At 47.1% G+C, this 21170-nt stretch overlaps 1 protein-coding gene across 1 annotated transcript in view; it reads right to left on the minus strand.

Moving 5' to 3' along the window:
- Nucleotides 1-17529: 17529 nt before the first annotated feature.
- The window catches only part of LOC108801591 (WD repeat-containing protein 41-like), a 30696-nt gene continuing 27055 nt past the window's right edge, over nucleotides 17530-21170 (minus strand). The window contains exons 11-12 of the mRNA XM_018573482.1: nucleotides 20095-20251; nucleotides 17530-17691 (exon numbers count right to left, since the gene is read on the minus strand). Coding sequence (XP_018428984.1) covers nucleotides 17530-17691; nucleotides 20095-20251 — 319 coding nt within the window. The remainder of the gene's footprint in view (nucleotides 17692-20094; nucleotides 20252-21170) is intronic.

Below are 21170 nucleotides of genomic sequence, written 5' to 3' on the forward strand. Positions count from 1 at the left end.
TGTTTGAATTGTAATCACCAGAAATTGATGTTTTGTACAGAAATATATGATTATACTCGTATATTAATAAATTATTTTGATTTATTAGTGTAATTGGGAGATATTTATATATTGTGGTAAGAAATCGCCATAAGCTCAAAGAACTCAGGGAATTGGTTTGGGGTGTATTATCAAGTGTCTGAACTGAATTCATACTGGTTGTTAAGTTATTGATTGCCTCCAGCCGATTACGGCAAGTACTGTCTATTAAATCTAAATATAATTCAGACACCACCCTATTATTAATAATTCACCAAGATTTGATACCACTCAATCACAACAGGCTGAGGGCACGGAATTTGGGTTCCAGCAGAGAGGAAGCTGATTTCTGACGGCGGTACCCAGTTGGGGTACCAGGTGGTCCGTCACAGGGAGTATGGTGAAAGTTGTGCAAAGCCAAGGTGATGCCTGCAGTGAAATTGCATGTGATGCAGTATTTTAAATTCACATTGTTAACTCTTGTTCCTTGGGCAGTAGCTTCCCCTTGCTAAAATATTGATATTGCAAATTCCCAAACTCATGTATGATCCCTGGAACAAGATAAATGTAAAACATTTGCCAACTACAATTCATCTGAACACATTCATGTTGATAATTACTAACCGTTGTAGTCCTCTGATAATGTTCCCTACTGTCCTCCAAATTATTTCATTGATGTGAGGGATTGGGCAGGGGTGATTGAAGACAGCATAACAATTGAGTCAATCAAAAGAAGGCCTTTGTCTCTTCAAATCACAAATGGTCCATTCCCAAAATAGTCACAACAGATCATCTTCTTGTGATTGGTTTTACAAAACACTCAAAAAAACATGAAAAGGTTAAAATGATCATAGCTAGTGTTTTCTCCCATCCAAAACGCTGTGTTCTGTTTTCCATGCCGATTATTTCACAATGATCAAAGTTTTTTTTTGGAAGAAAGAGGGTTTTAGTAACTGGCAAAGGCTTAATCCAAGAGTAGGAAAACATAAGGTCCTGTCAGGATGCAGAGCACCTCCAGGTGGCGCAGGAGCCAGTACCTGCAGTTCCTGTGCTCGCCAGCAGGTGTCTCCAGGCAGCCAGGAGCTGTCAGGTACCAGACCACCACTGGGTGGTGCTGGAACCTGCAACTCCAGTGCTCACCTGCAGGTGTCTCCCAGCTGCCAGCGATTATGAACCATCTGGTGCTTCCTGGGAGGGTATTTAATCCCTGCCTGCAGTCAGGACTGTGGCTCAGTATCCTGTCGCCTTTCCTTGACTGAGTCCTGAGCCCTGTTATCCGCTTGCAGTATCCTGTTACAGTCCGGAGCCCTGTTACCCGCTTGCAGTCCGGAGCCCTGTTACCCGCTTGCAGTCCGGAGCCCTGTTACCCGCTTGCAGTCCGGAGCCCTGTTACCCGCTTGCAGTCCGGAGCCCTGTTACCCGCTTGCAGTCCGGAGCCCTGTTACCCGCTTGCAGTCCGGAGCCCTGTTACCCGCTTGCCGTCCAGTTTAACTGCCTGTACCCTGACCCTTTGTCCCTTAGCTCCCCTGGTGTGGCCCAGCTCCCTGGGTTTACCTGGCTTGTATACCCTGTTTGTATTTCATGTGTTATTGTTTGATACTTCTGTGGGTTGGTGGGGTTGTTGTGTTTTTTGTGTTGCTGTTTAATAAACTATGTGTCTAGAACCTTATCTAGTGTGGTCATACTAATTTGGCCATCCTGCGTGGGTACCTGCATGCGGTGTGGGGACACCCTAGCGCACGGTACCCGGACAGGTCCTGGTCATATTCAGTCTTTCATGGAATGGAAGGAATTAGATATGGGACTGCAAACCCAATGAACTATTAATTCAGTGTTGCAAAAAGAACGGTCGCAAAGAATACCAAAAGTGGAGGGATATCCTGATCAGATTTCTTCACAGCGTGCTTTGTTTGCTGAACTAAAGGGGATGGAGGACCTGAGCTATGAGACAAGGCTACTAAATTTAAACAATTAGCAGCAAACTCTTTACAATTAACCCCATGAGAAGGACGAGAGGCCACCACCTCAAATTGGTGGAGAAAAAATGTCAGCACAAGGGGTGAAGGGGGTTCTTCTCAGTTAGATCAGTCAGGGTCTGGAACTCGCTGCCACATGCTGTGATTTCAGCTGAGAGTGTGGAATCATTCAAGAGGCAATTGGACGACTTCCTCAGGGACCGTAATATACAGGGGCACAAGTAATATACCGGGGTACAAGTAATATACAGGGGTACAGGTACTCTTAAGAATGAGAACACACAGTGGCCTATACATATGCACACAGCAGTCGGACCATACACACACACACAATAGGTTGGACTTGATGGACACATGTCTTTATTCAACCTCAAATACTATGTAACTATGTAACTACTTCAAGGTCCTAGAGAAAGCTTTGACCCGAATGATAATAACTTTGGAAATGTTCTCCAGTTGATTAAATTGCTTGGAAAGTTAATCCTGTGACATCTTATTTGATAGCACACTAGATACATCTCATGTGGACCAAATGGCACAAGTTATATGCTTCGTAGATATCGATGGTGACGGTAAAGTAGGTGTTGTAAAGTCGTTCATTGATTTCCTCAAATTAGATGGAAAAACTGCTGAAGAAATGACAAGTGACATCTGTAACAAATTGCTTGCAGATGGTCTTCATATCCAAAATTGTTACGGTCATGGGTATGACAACGCGGCAACAATGGCTGGGCATACCAAACTCTAGAGCCTTTTTTCATCCTTTGCAACAATCATTCACTAAATTTAGCTGGCCTACATGCAGCCGGTACAGCCACAAATTTTACATTGTTTGGTACTCTTACATACAGATGAGATGTACTGACCTCCCGTGTACCAATCAGTTAAAAGAGCGGCAGTAACGAGGTGGAGATCCAGGCATGATGCAGTTCGTGTGCTTGCTGGTGTTATAAATCGACACATTGGAAGAGTTAAGAGATGGCTCCAATGTAATGGCAGACACCAAAAATGACGCTCGGTGCATCATTGCAAGCCTTATGAATTACTCTTTCTTTGCATATTTGTTTTTACGGAGTCCTATTTTAACAGAAATGAATGATGTTCACCTGTAACCTCAAAAACATGGACTGGCCTTAGATATGTGTCATGTAAAGATGGCGGCTTTGCCTATTTATTGTAATTTTTTTAGAAAATGGTGAGACTTTGGTCAACGAGGCCAAGGAAAAGGCCCGAACAAGTTGTTGCACCACCAACATTATGTGTGAAAGACAAACTCACTGGCAAAAGCAAATGCCTGGGGAAGATAATGCAACAGATGGTAACATGTATAACTGAAGGCTACGCCACACTGCACGCGAAGCGGCGCGCTGCCTTCGCGAGCAGTGTGTCATTACATTTTCTCCTCGGCACCTCAGCTTGCGAGAGCTCGCATAGCTGAGCATGTCGAGATGAAAAATGTCATCTTCAGCCAATTGGCTCGCGCGTATAAACAACCGCGTCAGGATGCGACGTCTGGCCGGTCGTTACACACAAACTGATTGGCTGAAGGTGCAGTCAATCATCTGTCTGCACTCCGCTCACACACTGCACCACGCAAAGCTCCGTGCCGGACAGCCCGGCTTCGCTCTGCGCGGCTTTGCGTGCAGCGTGTCACAGGCTTTAGAACTTATGGTCATTGAAAACATTGAGCAAAAGTAGCCGGAAACAATTGATGAGCTTCATTTAGAAATTGTACGGTTTTGGAGCTTTCAAAATTAATTGTAAAGTGCCGATTAGATGAAAGTTTTAACGTGTATCTGTCATGCTTAGTGCACCTGCCCCTGCAACTGTTAAAAAATATTCTGAGGTATTCTGAGGGGAGTAGTAGAACACCACGGGGGAGAGAAGCCCCGCTGGCGCACTGACACCAAGGACTGACACGAGGTTTGTGAGGTATCTGGCTGGCGCACGCGCATGTGCACTAGCACCGTATCCTCATAATGGAGAGCCAGTCAGGCAGTGGCGGCCCTCTAATCCGGCATATTAGACGGCCGCTTGCTGAGGCCTTGCGGGGCCCTAGCCAGTAGAGAGTGGCTGTCTATTTAGAAAGCCACATCTGCCCTTGAGATGCTCCCAGGAGCCGCACAGCCCTTATAGACCAACTAAAAACCGCACAGCCTCCCTGAAAGCCAACCAATACACACTACCTTAGAGCCCACTTAAGAGCCCTTATAGACAACCTGGAAGCTGCATAGCCCCCCCCAACCCCCCAAAAAAACAGACCAACTCAGCTAGCAGAGCCCACCTAAAAGCCCGTAGAGACCATCTGAGAGCCCATACAGACCACTTCAGGGCCTGAAGAGCCCACCTCAAATCCGCACAGCCCCATTGAGAGCCCTTATAGACCACCTCAGAGCCTGCAGAGCTCATCTGAGAGCCCTTATAGACCACCTAAGAGGCACACAACCCCCTGAGAGTCCAAACAGACCACCTAATAGCCACCTAATAGCCCTTATAGACCACCTCAGGGCCGCACAGCCTCCCTGTGAGCCCCTAAGAGGTACATTACACTCAGTAGCTTGTGGATTTTGATAAATACATATGCATTTATTTATTTCAAGCTTCCACGTAGGCACAACAGAAGGCGTTACTGAAGGCACCTAGTTGATCTGCTTCTAAAATCCGGCTTCATCTCTAGGTAAGTACAGAGGTTTACATATTTGGTTGATGTCTATTGTGGTAATTTAGTTGGATGCAAGGGAACATGTTACTTACTAGCACATGCTAGCAAACAGTTTCAGCAATTGTCTTTCCAAAACAAACCACCTTACAATCGGCAGCTTTCAAATATCCCTGTGTATGGCAAGACAAGATAACTTTGCCGTCAGAAAGTGGTTTGCCAAGACAGCCATGCTTGCCGCCAGTAATTCCCTTTTTCAGGAGATTCCAAACAAAGATAAAATTATACAGAGTACCTCTGAGATGTCAATGTTAAGGACAGGGTTCTGTGCATGGCCAGTGGTGTCAGTGAGCAGCTCACTACTGACCTACAGAAGGCAGCTTGTTATTCCACGTGTATAGATGAAAGTTATGTCTAGAACTAACCATGCAAGGCTAGCAATTATTTTGCATTATACTGCTGATGACTAGTGAGGGGCTGCCTGTTTGATTCAAACATCGGCCGTTCAAGCGTCGAACCGTGCGGGATGTTCGCAGTCTGTTCGACCGCGGAACATCCCACAATGCGCTGCACCCTCTGAAACTGTAATTGGCTACAGCCTTGCACAAATGTGTACTGTGCCAATCAGGGCTCAGTACACATTTAGAGCCATGATTGGGCAAAGTCATGATGCCTTTGCCCAATCATGGCTCACAGCTAAGTCTTTGCAGCACACTATATAAGGCTGCTGACACCGCGGCCCTGTGTAGTGTGTTGCAGGAGTTAAACAGAGAGAGTTCTATTTGAGTTAGTGACAGCAGAGTTATAGAGAGTGACAGCAGAGTTATAGAGAGTGATAGCAGAGTTATAGAGAGTGATAGCAGAGTTATAGAGAGTGATAGCAGAGTTATAGAGAGTGATAGCAGAGTTATAGAGAGTGATAGCAGAGTTATAGAGAATGATAGCAGAGTTCTGTGATATAGCACTCCCTAAAACTGATCTATTCTGACAGTCGATGATGGCAATCTATTGCTGTACACATCATGTCAGAAAGACCAAAAAGGACAGGCAGACGCTCCCATGCAGAGATAAGAGGGCAAGCAGCCTCTGTGTCCGCAGGCCGTGGTGCATCCTTTGCAGGTAGGAAACGCTTCTCCTTTCTATCTGGTGCTGGCCGTCTTATGCAGCATCAACATACAGAGGAGTTGGTGGATTGGATAACCAGGCGATCCTCATCATCTGCCACCCAGGCCCGTACTGGTTCTCAGTCCACCTCAGCTGCCAAAGCGTCTTATTCAGCCTCCATGTCCACAGCTACTCCTGTAGTAGCCTCACCCTCATGCACGGAGGAGTCAGCTGAATTGTTTCACCACAATGTCAGCGACATGCTGCTTGAGGATGCAAGCAATTCCATTGGGCTGATGTTGGCTCTGTCATGTCATGCCATGTCCACAACCTCCACTGACAGGGATGATGTTGTAGTAATGGGTGTACCAGGTCTTTCCTCTAAATCTGCCAGCGGCCCATCAGCTGCAGATTTTTGCAGTCAAATGTTGCTGCCCCAGCTGCTGCAGCGGCAGAGGGGCGAGTTCCAAGGGGAGAGGAGGTAGCCGACCTCCCTCCCTCTCCAGCAGCAGCGGCGGCAGAGGGGCGAGTTCCAAGGGGAGAGGAGGTAGCCGACCTCTCTCCCCAGCTGCTGCAGCGGAAGAAAAAATATTGTCCCACCCATCCACATGCTCAGCGTCTAAATGCCAGCTTAGCCAAATTGCTCGCTTTACAAATGCTGCCTTTCCATCTGGTGGACTCTGCCCCCTTCTGTGATTTTGGAACCTGCCACTGTGGTACAGCACATTCCGCAAAGCGACATTTCTTTTCACGGAAGGCCATCCCAGCTCTGTACCATCATGTGGAAGGGAATGTTTTGGCCTCGTTGGAAAAGGCAGTCAGCAGCAAGGTCCACATTACTGCCGACACGTGGTCCAGCAAGCATGGAAGGGCCGGTACATTTCGTTCACTGCACACTGGGTAACTCTGCTAGCAGCTGGGGAGGGATCCAGGACGGGGCTCTGTGCTGGAGCTTGCTCATCCACCACGACCCCAGAAAGCTGCTGATATGAGGTCTGTCTGCTCCAACCCCCACTCTGCAGATTTCTCTGGCGAAGCGGCAGTTCACCCGAAGCTTGTCAGGGGCTACGCAACGGCTCAGGCAAAAATATGCCATGCTGTGCTTGAGCTGGTTTGTCTAGGGGACAGGAGCCACACCGGGCCAGAGATTCCGTCAGCTTTGCAGGGGCAGGCCCAGAGGTGGATAACACCACGCCAGCTTGAGCCGGGAATGGTTGTCTGTGATAATGGCAGCAACCTTCTCTCCGCCCTACGCCTGGGAAAGTTGACGCATGGTCCATGCCTGGCACACGTGCTAAATTTAGTGGAACAGAGTTTCCTAACTAGGTATCCAGGGGTGGCAGAGCTTCTAGAAAATCCTTCCAGAAAAGTCTGCAGCCTCTTCAGACGGTCATACCCAGCAAGTGTTTGCCTGCCCAAAATTCAAAGGGAATTCCACCTTCCCACAAACCGTCTGATCTGTGACATGCCCACCAGGTGGAACTCAACATTGGCAATGCTGCAGCGTCTGTACAAGCAGGAGAGAGCCATCAATGAGTACCTGTGTGAGTATGGCACAAGGACAGGTTCAGGGGACCTTGGCTTCCCCCCGTCAGTGGCTGCTGATTAAGGATGCATGCACTGTGCTGTCACCATTTGAGGAGGCGACGAGGATGGTGAGCAGGGACAGTACATGCATCAATGACACAATCCCTCTAGTGTTGCTGATGGAGCAGACTCTGCGGGGAATGATAGAAGTGGCACTAGAGGAAGAGGGAGGATGAGGAGGACTTCCTTAGCTCTCAAGGCCCTCTTTACGCAGACAGCATTCCTGCGGGTCCGCAGATCAGACAGGATGAGGATGAGGAGGAGGAGGATGCCAGCTGGGGGGGCATTGAAGGTGAGGATGACATAACACATGCTTCAAGGGAGGGTTTGTGTCACAGGAAACCCAAGGAGTAGTACGTGGCTGGGAGGAGGTAGTGCATGATAGTGTCATCCTCAGCGACCATGAAGACTCGGAAGCTAATGCCTCCTCCAACTTACGCTGCATGGGCTCCCTTATCCTGCAATGCCTGCTAAAGGACCCCAGGATTCGTGGTATCAAGGAGAGGGATCATTACTGGTTGGCAACCCTTCTTGATCCACGATACAAGCGTAAGGTTGCAGAGCTCATCCGGCCCTCAGGAAGCACCGAATGAAAACAACTGGAGGACGCTCTGTAGAGAAACTTGTGTGACACCTTTCCAGACACTGGCAGGTTACCAAGTCATGAAAGAGGTGCTTCAGAGGCTGCCGTTGGTCAAAGGAAGAGCGGTGGAGAAGGGGGCCGTCTGACTGATGCCTTCCGCATTTTTTTTCAGTCCTCGACGCCCAGGGATGTTAAACTTAGGCACCCATTGCCAGCGTCTTCACCATATGGTGCAGGATTACCTAGGGGCAAGGGCAGACCCTGACAGCTTTCCAACAGATGATCCACTGGCTTACTGTGTGTTGAGATTGGATCACTGGCCAGAACTTAGCCAATATGCCATGGAGCTACTGGGCTGCCCTGCATCCAGCATGCTTTCTGAAAGGACATTCAGTGCTGCTGGAGGTTTTGTCACAGACAAAAGAGTGCGTCTGTCCTCAGACTCTGTAGACCGGCTGACATTTATTAAGATGAATCAGTCCTGGATCAGCAGCAGCTATCACTCCCCTGATGCTGATGTTACTGAATAGATCGGGTATCTCTGCATTCGGAAGACTTCCTAGGCTGCCTACGCTGGTGGGAGATTATTATGCATTCTTCAACTTAGATTCTCGGTGCCGTGCACCACCGACTAAGACACAATGGTTCCGCAATTGCATGTGACAGGTGTATACCATTTCAATATTTGATCGCAGGGTCCAACCCTGCACTCTTCTGGAATACCTCTGGAGGGTTACGGTGTGAAGGCACTAGCTGGCACCAAAGGCCCAATTTTGAAGCACCATTTGTTACTTTCAACCAACGCCTGCAAAAGAGGCACCATAAGTTATCCCAAAAAATCACTAAACTTGTTCTGAGTGTCCTAAAATGTGTCCTCTTCATACAGGCCGCCGCCCCAAGCAGTTGTTTAGTACATTAAAGGAAAACCAAATACCGGCAATTTAAATGTAATTTAAAAAAAAAAAATCACTTTTTGCTGCAGCAGGTTCTATACATCCTACAGATCCGCCCCTTCACAGGCAGGTTATGGGGACCCCCCAGGCACAATATATGAAGGATTTTTTTATTTTTACTCTTACCCTGTAAGTTATGTAAAAATCATTGTTCCTGTCCCCCAGGGCAGTACCCGGACCCCCATACATGTCCACCAGGGCAGTACCCGGGCCCCCAGGGCAGTACCCGGACCCCCATACATGTCCCCCAGGGCAGTACCCGGATCCCCATACATGTCCCCCAGGGCAGTACACGGACCCTCCATACACCTTTTATGGCCAATACCTTGCATATAAGCCCTCTTAAAGGGGACCTTCATTTTCGAATGTTCCACCCCCATTGACTTGCATTACGTTCGAGTTCGTATTGGAACTTTTTGGCCGTTCGAAAAAGAAACCAAACACGGGGGTGTTCGGCCCATCACTACTGATGAAGCTGATGCCATTGCCTGGAAGAACACAAGGAATAGATATCTACAATGCTCTAATGGAGGGGGTTTTTTTTGTCACAAGACATAAGAAAGTGGTTTCAATTACTAGTGACGGTGCAGCTTCCATGGTAGGAGCAACATCTGGTTTCATACAGTGAATGTTTTGTTTCTTTAAAGCAAAACAAACGACAAACGCACTCAACAATTTGTTACCAGTTATACAGTAAGGTGCACACGAAGTTTCTTTAACACACAAGTCATTAAAGTGATATTAAAGCCTAACTTTTTTTTAAATGTCTCCTTTAAGGAGACTGAGCAATGTGTTTGTAATAGCAGGTGAAGGATGGCTTCCTGGATGCTGACTGAAACCTTGTCGTTTTAAGGCAAGGTGTCACTGGCCCGGGGACGCCCAAAAAAGAGCTTTGGAGTAGTAAAGCAAAATTGGTTGAATGCTGTGGGTTAGGGACGTGGCACTGATTCTCTGCGTGTCTCTCAGTCAGCGTGAACTCTACCTGATCGGTAGGTAAAACTAAGTCCCAAAGTTGGTGCGTTCTCTGCCCCTACCGGAATGGACCCTATCTGCAATCGCTCGCAGGTGAGATTCTCCCTTTAAAAAAAAAATGAAGGAGACCCTCCTTTGCTGGAGGCTGTTGATTTTATTCTTTGAAAATTCCTAATTCCTCGTTTTCTAGTGGCTCCTCGTAGCGAACTTCCCCCCGCTCCCTGCACGGGTGCCACCATCGTTCTAATGGAGGCACCCGTGCACGCTCGTTTCCGCAGTGGCTGTGTGTGTCCATAGACACGCACAGCCCTGTGGCAGGCCACGCCCCTTCCCCTATTTGATTGATTGTAGAAGGAGCCTATAACTCCTCTGCCATCAGTATCCTCCCCCGCAACCAGGAAGTTCGGGGGAACGGAGGATCTCTTTGGACCGGCGGCGAGGACGAGCGCAGCTGACAGGTAACTGTGTGGGGTAAGTGACATTAAACCCTCAGGTTTTTTAACAAAAACAATACTGTAATGTGCGCCTTACTGTAATCCATGGTTGTTTCCCTTCTCTTTGCTGCTCTTCCTTTTAAATCCGTATCTGTTCTCATGCTGGGGAGAACTTCCGTTATGCAACAGACTGCCTTGTCTCAGGAATGGATATATGGTGTCTGTGTATAGGTTTGTAACCTGAGCCAGCACTACAGGAAGAGGCCGTGAGCTGCAAAGGGAAGTTCTCCCCCAGCATGAGAAGACATGAGGATTTAAAAGGAAGAGCAGCAAAGAGAAGGGAAACTACCAAGGATTACAGTAAGGCGCACATTACAGTATTGGTTTATGTTACAAAATCTGAGGGTTTCATGTCACTTTAAGGTGACAAATGCCCAGACCTTAGTACTACTTCAAGTTTCATTGTCTCATACATCAGGAAGTTATTTGTGCCAAGGAAAGCAGCAAAACAATGGACAATATCGTCAAAGATGTTACAAAAATGCTGAATTGCATCATGGCTCCCAATTGTCGACAGTCCAAAGCACTACTTGGTGAGGTTCATGTACCAAGTACTATGTACAATAATGTCCGTTGGCTGAGCAGAGGACGAGTGTTGGAGACATGTGTCGCCTGCTTGGATGAAATGAGGCTGTTTATGAATGAAAAGGGGCGGGACTATCCGCAGCTTACTGTATAGGGTCGGGCTTACAAATCTCCTGTTGTTTTACAGATTTCACAACTCACCTCAATGACCTGAACATAAAATTGCGAGGTTTTGGGAAAAACAGTAGAAAGCATGTTTTGTGACATCAGAATATGTGAGAAAAAATACGTTTTTTTTTCAAAGAGACAATAAAAGCGAGCGGCTGAAATACTTCACAAATCCGAAAACACATTTGGGAAAATTGTATGAAATTTGCTGACAATCCTGCGAGGAACTCTACAAGGACAGTTCTAACATTGTAGCAGCTGCCAAGGATAACTTGAGCAAAAGATTTCCACAGATCCACAACATGGAGACAAACCTGCGTTTTATTAGTTGCCGAGACGACGCAAGGTTTGAAGAACTTGATCTCTCGTGCTTACAGTGGGTTAGATTTTTGAAAATCTGCAAATGGAGCTACTGGAGCTTCAAGAAACGTACATTTGCTGACTTTCCTGACACTCTAGAGCAGGTTGAGTGTGAAAGGGTGACAAAGGAGAACACAGTTTGTTGTCCAAAAAATGAGATCGGGAAAGTGTGAAATCATCACACTTAATCATCTAGATCAGTGGTCCCCAACCCCCGGGCCCGCGGACCGGTCCGTTGATCAAATGGTACCGGGCCGCCCAAGCAACATTAAATTATTTCCATTTTATTTACTGTGGTGTATTTCTCTCGGGTTTGTCCGACTTTCCAGGACGAGAGGTTAACCGGGAGCTGAGAGACGTCACCTAAAGCCGCACCAGTACCGCGCATGCGCAAAATATCGTGATATCGGGGCGGTTTTAGGTGACGTCTGGAGCTGAGCGGCTGCAAGCGGCGGTGGCGTTGTAGCTTTGGTAAAGAGAAGGTGCGTATCGCTCTTCTCTCTGTTCACCGGTACTTTCTCATGTGTAACAGTGCTTGGTGTACGCGTATATTGTGTTTGCTCAAATTTAACCCACAAATTAGCAAAAATGAGTACGAAACAGACGTCGTTAGAAAGTTTCCTTGGGAAAAAGAAAAGGCCCAGTGAGGAGACAGGAGAAGGGCCTTCAACATCAAAGAAACATGTAACTTTTACCAGACAATACCATGAGTCCTACTTGAAATATGGATTTATCGGGACAGGTGATTCCCACACACCAGTGAGTTAAAATGTTAAATCACTTTATATTCATTTTTTGGTGTAACTGTATTTTATTTTGAAGGCGTGTTTAAATACAATTAAATTAAAATTATTAAATCAAAACAATCTAAAATATAAACAATCAACGTCCCCCCCCCTCAGCGGGCCGCGGTAAAATTATCAAACGTTGACCGGTCCGCGACGATAAAAAGGTTGGGGAGCACTGATCTAGATTATTATTTGGCAGATATGTTTATGAAGTATGTGGAGGAGTGTCCACTCCTCTATGACCCAAAGCATCCCTATTACAAAAATATACAGATGGGGAAGTGAAGGGAGATCGCACCCTGTTCACACTGGAGAAATCTGGGTATAATTGGGCGGTAAAAAGAAAAATTTGGTGAGCGAATTCTCTTTCTCAAGCAACCTTTTATGTTTTATATACAGCCCAGCTATATAGTTGTACACTACCTATGAACTACAGAGGATGCAGGGGGAAAAAATCACCCAGCCCCATTTCTACTCCTCACATGTTTTGCTAAATAACCTGCGCTCCCCTGTTCCGTCGAGAAGCCGTGCTGGTGTTGAGTCGGCGCACTGTCCTAATGTATTTATTGCTGTTCACATGGCGTTGGTTATTTGCCCCAAACTAATGTTCTCTACAATATATGCTGAAATGCACATTAGCATGCATTATAGTGTTAGAAATATGCATAACTCTGCTTTATGCAAGGCAATACATTCCCCCCTGCAACCCCCTCCCTTATCTGCACCCTCAACATGTAGTATTTTTAGAGAAATCAACCAATGCAAAACCCCCTCTGCTGGTGTAACCTGGTGCGTTCCACACCCCCTTGCGAGGACACTGCCTGCAGCACTCAAGCTGTCTATATTAGCACCATCAGTAGGTGTTTCAAGGCAGTGAGATATAACCAAGCGATTGTTTGTGGAGCTTTACTTTAGGCACTCTCTATGTAGTTGCCCAACCACATATGAAAAATATTGGCCTTTTTCGATGAATTTCAGAAAGGGGGAGACTCAACCTAATGTGTTTACACCAGTCCCTAAACATAAGGTGCAAAAAAATAAATAAACATAGGAGATGTATATGCTTCCAAAGCGCCATTTAAAGGAGAACTCTGGGGTCAGGGCTTTTCCCCATAGTTCTCTGAAGGGTAATAGGAGGACACAAACTAGCGCCCTCTGTCACCCTAAGCTCAGTATATAGGGAGCTACAGCTCGCGGTATACTGAGACGCCGCAGCTGAAGCGGATCCCGACAATGCTGTCGAGATCCGCCCAGCTGCGTGAGTGACAGGTGGCTCTGCCTATCCAGAGGCAGAGCCAGCTGTACCCACCCCCTCCCCCATCCGTTCCGCCAGTCAGCGCTGGAGGATGGGAGGGGGGAATCCAGCCCCTCCCCTGTCATGGCAGAGAGCAGTGAAAGGATCGAGAGGTGAGTGGAAATCACTCATCTCATAGTTCTCTTTTAAGGAAGACACAATATAATCTGTCATAAGGTCTTTGTAGTGTTCAAAGAAAACCCAGTACCCTGAATAGATGCATGCAGACTCAATTGAAACATCCAAACTCCTTGCACATTACCCTAATTAGAACCTAGACCCGCATTTCTGTAAGGCATATGTGCAGACTACTTCCCCTCTGTGATTGTAACATGTGATCCCCAATCTTATCCTATATGTTTGTACCTTCAAAACCCTGAAGAAACCTATGTGAAATTGTAGCCAGTGGTCTCGGGCAGTGCCCCAACAACAGCGGCACCTCAATATCCATCAATTCATCAGCCACGTCAGCTCCCCCGAGGCAGGAGGACAATTCTACAAACCAGGCTTGCACAGAGGCAACTTATTACTCAACAATCTTCAAGAGACTCTTGGAAATCTAATAAATGTGTCCCAGGAGTCCCGGCAGCAGATGTCTGAAAACATCACGCATGAGTTGCGTGTAATGAGCCAAAATTCGGCACATTTAGCAAATATTCAAAAACACAAATTCTAGAAGAACAGAGAAAAATCTCTCCGGCCCTCCCTGTGTTGGTGGGAAATCTTACCTAAATGTGCCCGGTGGCCCTGTGGTACTGCCAAATTCGCCAGATGTCTAATGCTAGGGGAGTTTCAAAGGTATACTGAGACGCCGCAGCTGAAGCGGATCCCGACAATGCTGTCGAGATCCGCCCAGCTGCGTGAGTGACAGGTGGCTCTGCCTATCCAGAGGCAGAGCCAGCTGTACCCACCCCCTCCCCCATCCGTTCCGCCAGTCAGCGCTGGAGGATGGGAGGGGGGAATCCAGCCCCTCCCCTGTCATGGCAGAGAGCAGTGAAAGGATCGAGAGGTGAGTGGAAATCACTCATCTCATAGTTCTCTTTTAAGGAAGACACAATATAATCTGTCATAAGGTCTTTGTAGTGTTCAAAGAAAACCCAGTACCCTGAATAGATGCATGCAGACTCAATTGAAACATCCAAACTCCTTGCACATTACCCTAATTAGAACCTAGACCCGCATTTCTGTAAGGCATATGTGCAGACTACTTCCCCTCTGTGATTGTAACATGTGATCCCCAATCTTATCCTATATGTTTGTACCTTCAAAACCCTGAAGAAACCTATGTGAAATTGTAGCCAGTGGTCTCGGGCAGTGCCCCAACAACAGCGGCACCTCAATATCCATCAATTCATCAGCCACGTCAGCTCCCCCGAGGCAGGAGGACAATTCTACAAACCAGGCTTGCACAGAGGCAACTTATTACTCAACAATCTTCAAGAGACTCTTGGAAATCTAATAAATGTGTCCCAGGAGTCCCGGCAGCAGATGTCTGAAAACATCACGCATGAGTTGCGTGTAATGAGCCAAAATTCGGCACATTTAGCAAATATTCAAAAACACAAATTCTAGAAGAACAGAGAAAAATCTCTCCGGCCCTCCCTGTGTTGGTGGGAAATCTTACCTAAATGTGCCCGGTGGCCCTGTGGTACTGCCAAATTCGCCAGATGTCTAATGCTAGGGGAGTTTCAAACTAAAACTGGAGTAAACAGAATTTGGAGCAGCTGTGCACAGTAATACCAAAACTCAGCTTGTGAAAAGGAAAGATTGAAGCGGGTCAACATGCAACTGATGGTGAAGACAGATTTTCTGCATTGGGTTATAAAGTCATGATGTTTGGGCGCTCGCGGTTTATACGTGACTGGCACGATTTAACGTAAACAGAGAAGAGATATGTTTTATATGATGATAATACGTCAATGAAGCTGCGGCCTTGCCCTGCCGACAAAGTTTTTTTGTCTAGTATTCATCGGCGGCGGGAGGGCAAAGGTCACAAAAGTATGTTCAACGTAAAAGAAGTGTTCAACTATGATTCTCCGCAGTCGTGGCAGATCATGTGACCTGTAAGGAGAGGGAGCCTGGACCTTGCAGTGAGGGTGTGGTCAGTAAAATGCACCCCTCCTGTATAAGGGGGTGTAATCAATTATTAATTGGGGGATAGCTTTCAAAGGCGGAGACAAGTGGGAGGAAGTGGGCTTGCTGGCCTCTTGGGAGTTGACCAGCAAGCTGAACATCCCATCAAGTGATTTTCAATGAGACTGTCACAGGCCGGCTCAGTAGATCGGGAAGTGAGCAAACACATACCGTCGCTCGCTCACTTCTCTATTTATCCCTTCAGAGAGCTGTGACTGTCACTCACGGCTCCCTGCAGGGATTTCCCCCCTCCCCTGTCCGATCCTCCAGCGCTGACTGGCGGAAAGGACGGGGGAGGGGCGGGTACAGCCGGCTCTGCCTCTAGATAGGACGAGCCAGCTGTTAATCACGCAGCTGATTGACAGTATTGTCGGGATCCATCTCGGCGTCTCAGTATACCGCTAGCTGTAGCCCAAAAATACTGAGCTTTGGGTGACGGGAGGACGCTAGTTTGTGTCCTCCCGTTACCCTAAGGAGAACTATGGGGAAAAGCCCTAACCCCATAGTTCTCCTTTAAGCGGTTACCACGTTAACTTTGCTGAAATTCTTTGATGGTCAGACATCTGTCTATGATTAAGATAAAATTGGGTGCAGGTTTGCCAGGCGGCAGCCCAACCTCCTTAAAAGGCACAGAGACGCACAAGGGATCCCGCACATCACAATGGCAGCTGAGACCCCCCATGTGTCACTGCACAAAATCAGTCAAGCAAAACAAATTTACAACACACACACAGAGACCACGGGGAACAAAAGTAGCCACCTCTAGTGTCACTTTGTTACTGAGACCTGACTTCTCTGACTGGCATTATTCCAAAACTTGGCACCAAAACAACCGTACCTACTGAATTTGTTTTTTACTTCAGCCTTGCTCAAAGAAGGCCCAGTGCAAGTAAATGACAGTTCCGGGTTTTCAGTTCATGAACAGTAAAAGGTATCACACATAAAAACATATACACTCCCTGACCACTTTATTAGATACACCTGTTCAATTGCTTGGTAACAGAAATTGCTCATCAGCCAATCACATGGCAGCAACTCGATGCATTTAGGCATCTAGACGTGGTGAAGCCGACTTGCTGAAGTTCAAACCGGGCATTAGAATGGGGAAGAAAGCGGATTTAAGGGACTTTGAACGTGGCATGGTTGTTGGTGCCAGACGGGCTGGTCTGAGTATTTAAAGAACTGCTGATCTACTGGGATTTTCACACACAGCCATCTCTCGGGTTTACAGAGAATGGTCCGAAAAAGAGAAAAGATCCAGTGAGCGGCAGTTGTGTGAAGGAAAATGCCTTGTTGAGTTCAGAGGAGAATGGGCAGACTGGTTCAAGATGATAGAAATGCATCAGTAACTCAAATAACCGTTACATCCGAGGTATGCAGAAGAACATCTCTGAACGCACAACATGTCCAACCTGGAACCAGATGGGCTACAGCAGCAGAAGACCACACCGGGTGCCACTCCTGTCAGCTGAGAACAGGAGACGGAGGCTACAATTCGCACAGCATCACCACAATTGGACAATAGAACATTGGAAAAATGTTGCCTGGTCTGATGAGTCTCAATTTCAGCTGCGACATTCAGATGGTAGGGCCAGAATTTGGTGTAAACAACATGAAAGCATGCATCCATCCTGCCTTGTATCCACGGTTCAGACTGGTGGTGTAATGGTGTGGGGGATATTTTCTTGGCAGACTTTGGGCCCGTGATGCTATCATGTCAGTATGGAATGTTTCCAGCACCTTGTTGAATCTATACCACAAATAATGAAGGTCGTTCTGAAGGCAAAAGGGGGTCCATCCCGGTACTAGCAAGGTGTACCTAATAAAGTGGCCGGTGAGTGTATCTGCAACATCCTTCTTGTTGTTCTATATGAACTGGTGCACAACAATGTTTTGTGGTACCCCAAGTAATGGGTCAGTGGAGGGAATATCGGGGCTGCAAGTCTCCATTTTGCTCTAATTTCTGAAAAAGCAGAAGGCTACGTAATCTGGATTCCCGCTTTCCTTCTTTCCACAGGATGATGAGCTGGTCGGCCGAGCATGTGACTAAGCCATGATCTTGAAAATACAGGAACATCTGTCAACACAAAATATGAACTTGTTATGATAAATGGAGCTTCACAGATAATACATTATTATTATTAATAAGGGTTTATGGAGCGCCAAAAGTTTGTGCAGCGCTTTACAATATAGGGAAGACATTACAATACAAGACAAGATGGTAAGGAGGGCCCTGCCCCTGAGGGCTTACAGTCTAAAAGGGAGGGGCCAGCGATACATGAGGAGGGAGCTGTGTGGGGATGAAAGTGATAGTTCAGTGGTTAGGTTGAGGTGGGATCGGCTTACATGATGCTGGATTAACAGAGGCAAGCTGCCTATACTACAGAAGACCATTTGTACAAGCTCTGGGAGATATCTATACAGTAGGGGTGCCCATTAGGTAGATGGTGATCTAGCAGTAGCTCTCAGAGCTGATGCTGGTAGATCAGGAAGGGGGGGAATGACGGCCCCTTTATTCCATGTTGGTATATTTATTTAGCTGTGCACACATGATTACCTATTAGCCTGAGTCTGCTGAGCCGAGCTCCCCGACACCTTTCTGGTGGATTCTGGGGGTTGTAGTGCTATGTATTACATCAAAGAATATTAGTTTACACAGCAAAATACAGCAAGGTGAGCCAGGAGAGAGAGCGGGGAGAGACAGCCAGGAGAGAGAGAGAGGAGAGACAGCCAGGAGAGAGAGAGGAGAGACAGACAGGAGAGCGGGGAGAGACAGCCAGGAGGATGAGCAAGGAGAGACAGCCAGGGGAGAGAGCGAGGAATGACAGCCAGGGGAGAGATCGAGGAGAGACAGCCAGGAGAGAGAGCGAGGAATGACAGCCAGGACAGCCAAATGGTCAACTGAAGGAGCACATGGCAGGCTGACCCTCTAAATTGCTGCCTTCTATGGGATATATACACCATATGTGAATGTGAATTTTGGGGTTCCTGTGCCAGGAATCCCACATATGCCATTTAGAAGCGGCCAAGTTAATGATCAGATGACAGCGGCTGCATCTGAAAGCGGTACTCCGCATGTAATCGTATGCGATACAATTACATGCGACTTGGAAAAAATCCCATAATCATTGGAGGCCAGTGGCACTTTACATGACGCTTTAGCTGCAAATTATATTTATTATTATTATTCAGGATTTATAGAGCGCCAACAGTTTGCGCAGCGCTTTACAATATAAGGAAGACGTTACAATCACAATACAATTCAAGATGGTAAGGAGGGCCCTGCCCCTAAGAGGTTACAATTCCAGCCCTGAGGGACGTCTTTCCATCCATTTGGTTATAGTGTCGTGTTGGACCAGTTACATCCGTATCCCATTCTGAGCCCTGCAGAAGGGGGGTTGTCGTGGCTCCCGAAACAAGTTGGTTGTTTTTTGTTTGATCGAATTGTAAACAGATAAAGGCACTTTTAGACTCTCAACTTTTGGTTTGGCACCTTTTTTTTCTGACCAGTGAGTCACTTCTGGATACCAAACAAGAGAGGACCTGCCATGCCAGTGACACTGAGCTTACTTGCAAACTTCCTGCATCTGGACAATTTGAGTAAGCACAGAAACCACCAGCGCCTCTTAAATGTGCTACACTGGAGTAAGCCGAATGCGCAATCGCTGCTGAAAAAGTCAAATAATAAAGCACACAAAATATTCTGCTCTATCTTTATGTACACACCCTATGTATAGTGCTGCTCGACTTCTAGGAGTAAATCACTTAAACCAGCGGTCGTCAACCTTTCGGACCTCATGGACCACTAAAATCATCATTTTATATCCCGCGGACCACTAATATGAATTTTTTTTTTAAAACACACACAGACACACACAGACACACAGAGAGACACACACAGACACACACACACAGAGACACACAGACACAGAAACACACACAGACACACACACAGACACACAGAGACACACACAGACACACAGAGAGACACACACAGACACACACACACAGACACACAGAGACACACACAGACACACAGAGACACACACAGACACACAGAGACACACACACACAGAGACACACACAGACACACACACACAGAGACACACAGACACAGAAACACACACAGACACACAGAGACACACACAGACACACAGAGACACACACAGACACACACACACAGAGACACACAGACACAGAAACACACACAGACACACAGAGACACACACACAGACACAGAGACACACACAGACACACAGAGACACACACAGACACACAGAGACACACACACACAGAGACACACACAGACACACAGAGACACACACAGACACACACAGACACACACAGACAGAGACACACACACAGAGACACAGAGACACACACAGACAGACACACAGAGACACACAGACACACACACACAGAGACACACAGACTGATGGATATGTCCTTGTACATGTGTACAGAAGCTAAAAACTTTTACCTGTACAGAAGAAGAATGTCCAATTAAATCCCCAATCAGCTCCAAGGAAGCTGCAATGCCGTTTTCATTTGTCTTCTTCACGGTTTGATTGTGCTGCTTACTGCCTTTTCCAAAACCCAACATGGTGAAGAAACCTGAAAAAAGCAATGTGCTCAACCTATTAATTACATGAAATGAAACATTCCCGGGAGTAAATACAGGAAAGAGTAAGACGCCAATTCGAACGCAAACGCTCATTGACAAAACAACTTTTTGGTTATTAAAAGTTAACTCTTAAAAGGAGAACTATGGGGGGGGGTTTCCACTCACCTCATAGTTCTAGCCGACCTGTGACAATGAGACTGTCACAGGTCGGCTCAGTAGATCGGGAGGTGAGGGAACACATACCGGCGTTCGCTCACCTCTCGATCCTGTCACAGCTCTCTGCCGTGACAGGGGAGGGGATGGATTCCCCCTTCCCCGCTCCGCCGAACGGATGGGGGAGGGTACAGCTGGCTCTGCCTCTAGATAGGCAGAGCCAGCTGTCACTCACGCAGCTGGGCGGATCTCGACATCGATGTCGGTGTCTGCTCCGGCTGCGGCGTCTCAGTATACCGCGAGCTGCAGCTCCCTATATACTGAGCCTAGGGTGACACAAACTAGCGTCCTCCCGTTACCCTAAGGAGAACTATGGGGAAAAGCCCCGACCCCATAGTTCTCCTTTAAAGGCTGCTTAAAATACAAGTTCACGTCTTTCAAAATGTTCCCCCAACTCCTGCAATACATTCATGAGCGGCTGCTCCCCTACAAAGGTCTGTAATATTTCCCCAATGGCTGCGGCCAGCAAAAATTTAGGCTGCCCTAACATCCCACAGACTTGAGTAGCACATTTCCCCTGCAGTACGGGCACATCCTATTTTTTTTTTCATTATAAAGGATTTATAGAGCGCCAACAATTTGCGCAGCGCTTTACAAAATGGAGGAGACATTACAGTTACAATACAATAGGGGTGGGGGGGGGGGGGGGGGGCGTACAGTGACCACTACCCCAGCGTCTCGGGGGAGAGACTAATAAGCTAACTAAACAAACGGTAACA

The sequence above is a fragment of the Nanorana parkeri genome, unplaced genomic scaffold (genome assembly GCF_000935625.1).
Source record: "Nanorana parkeri isolate BGI_ZX_2015 unplaced genomic scaffold, ASM93562v1 scaffold2397, whole genome shotgun sequence".
Classification (NCBI taxonomy): domain Eukaryota; kingdom Metazoa; phylum Chordata; class Amphibia; order Anura; family Dicroglossidae; genus Nanorana; species Nanorana parkeri.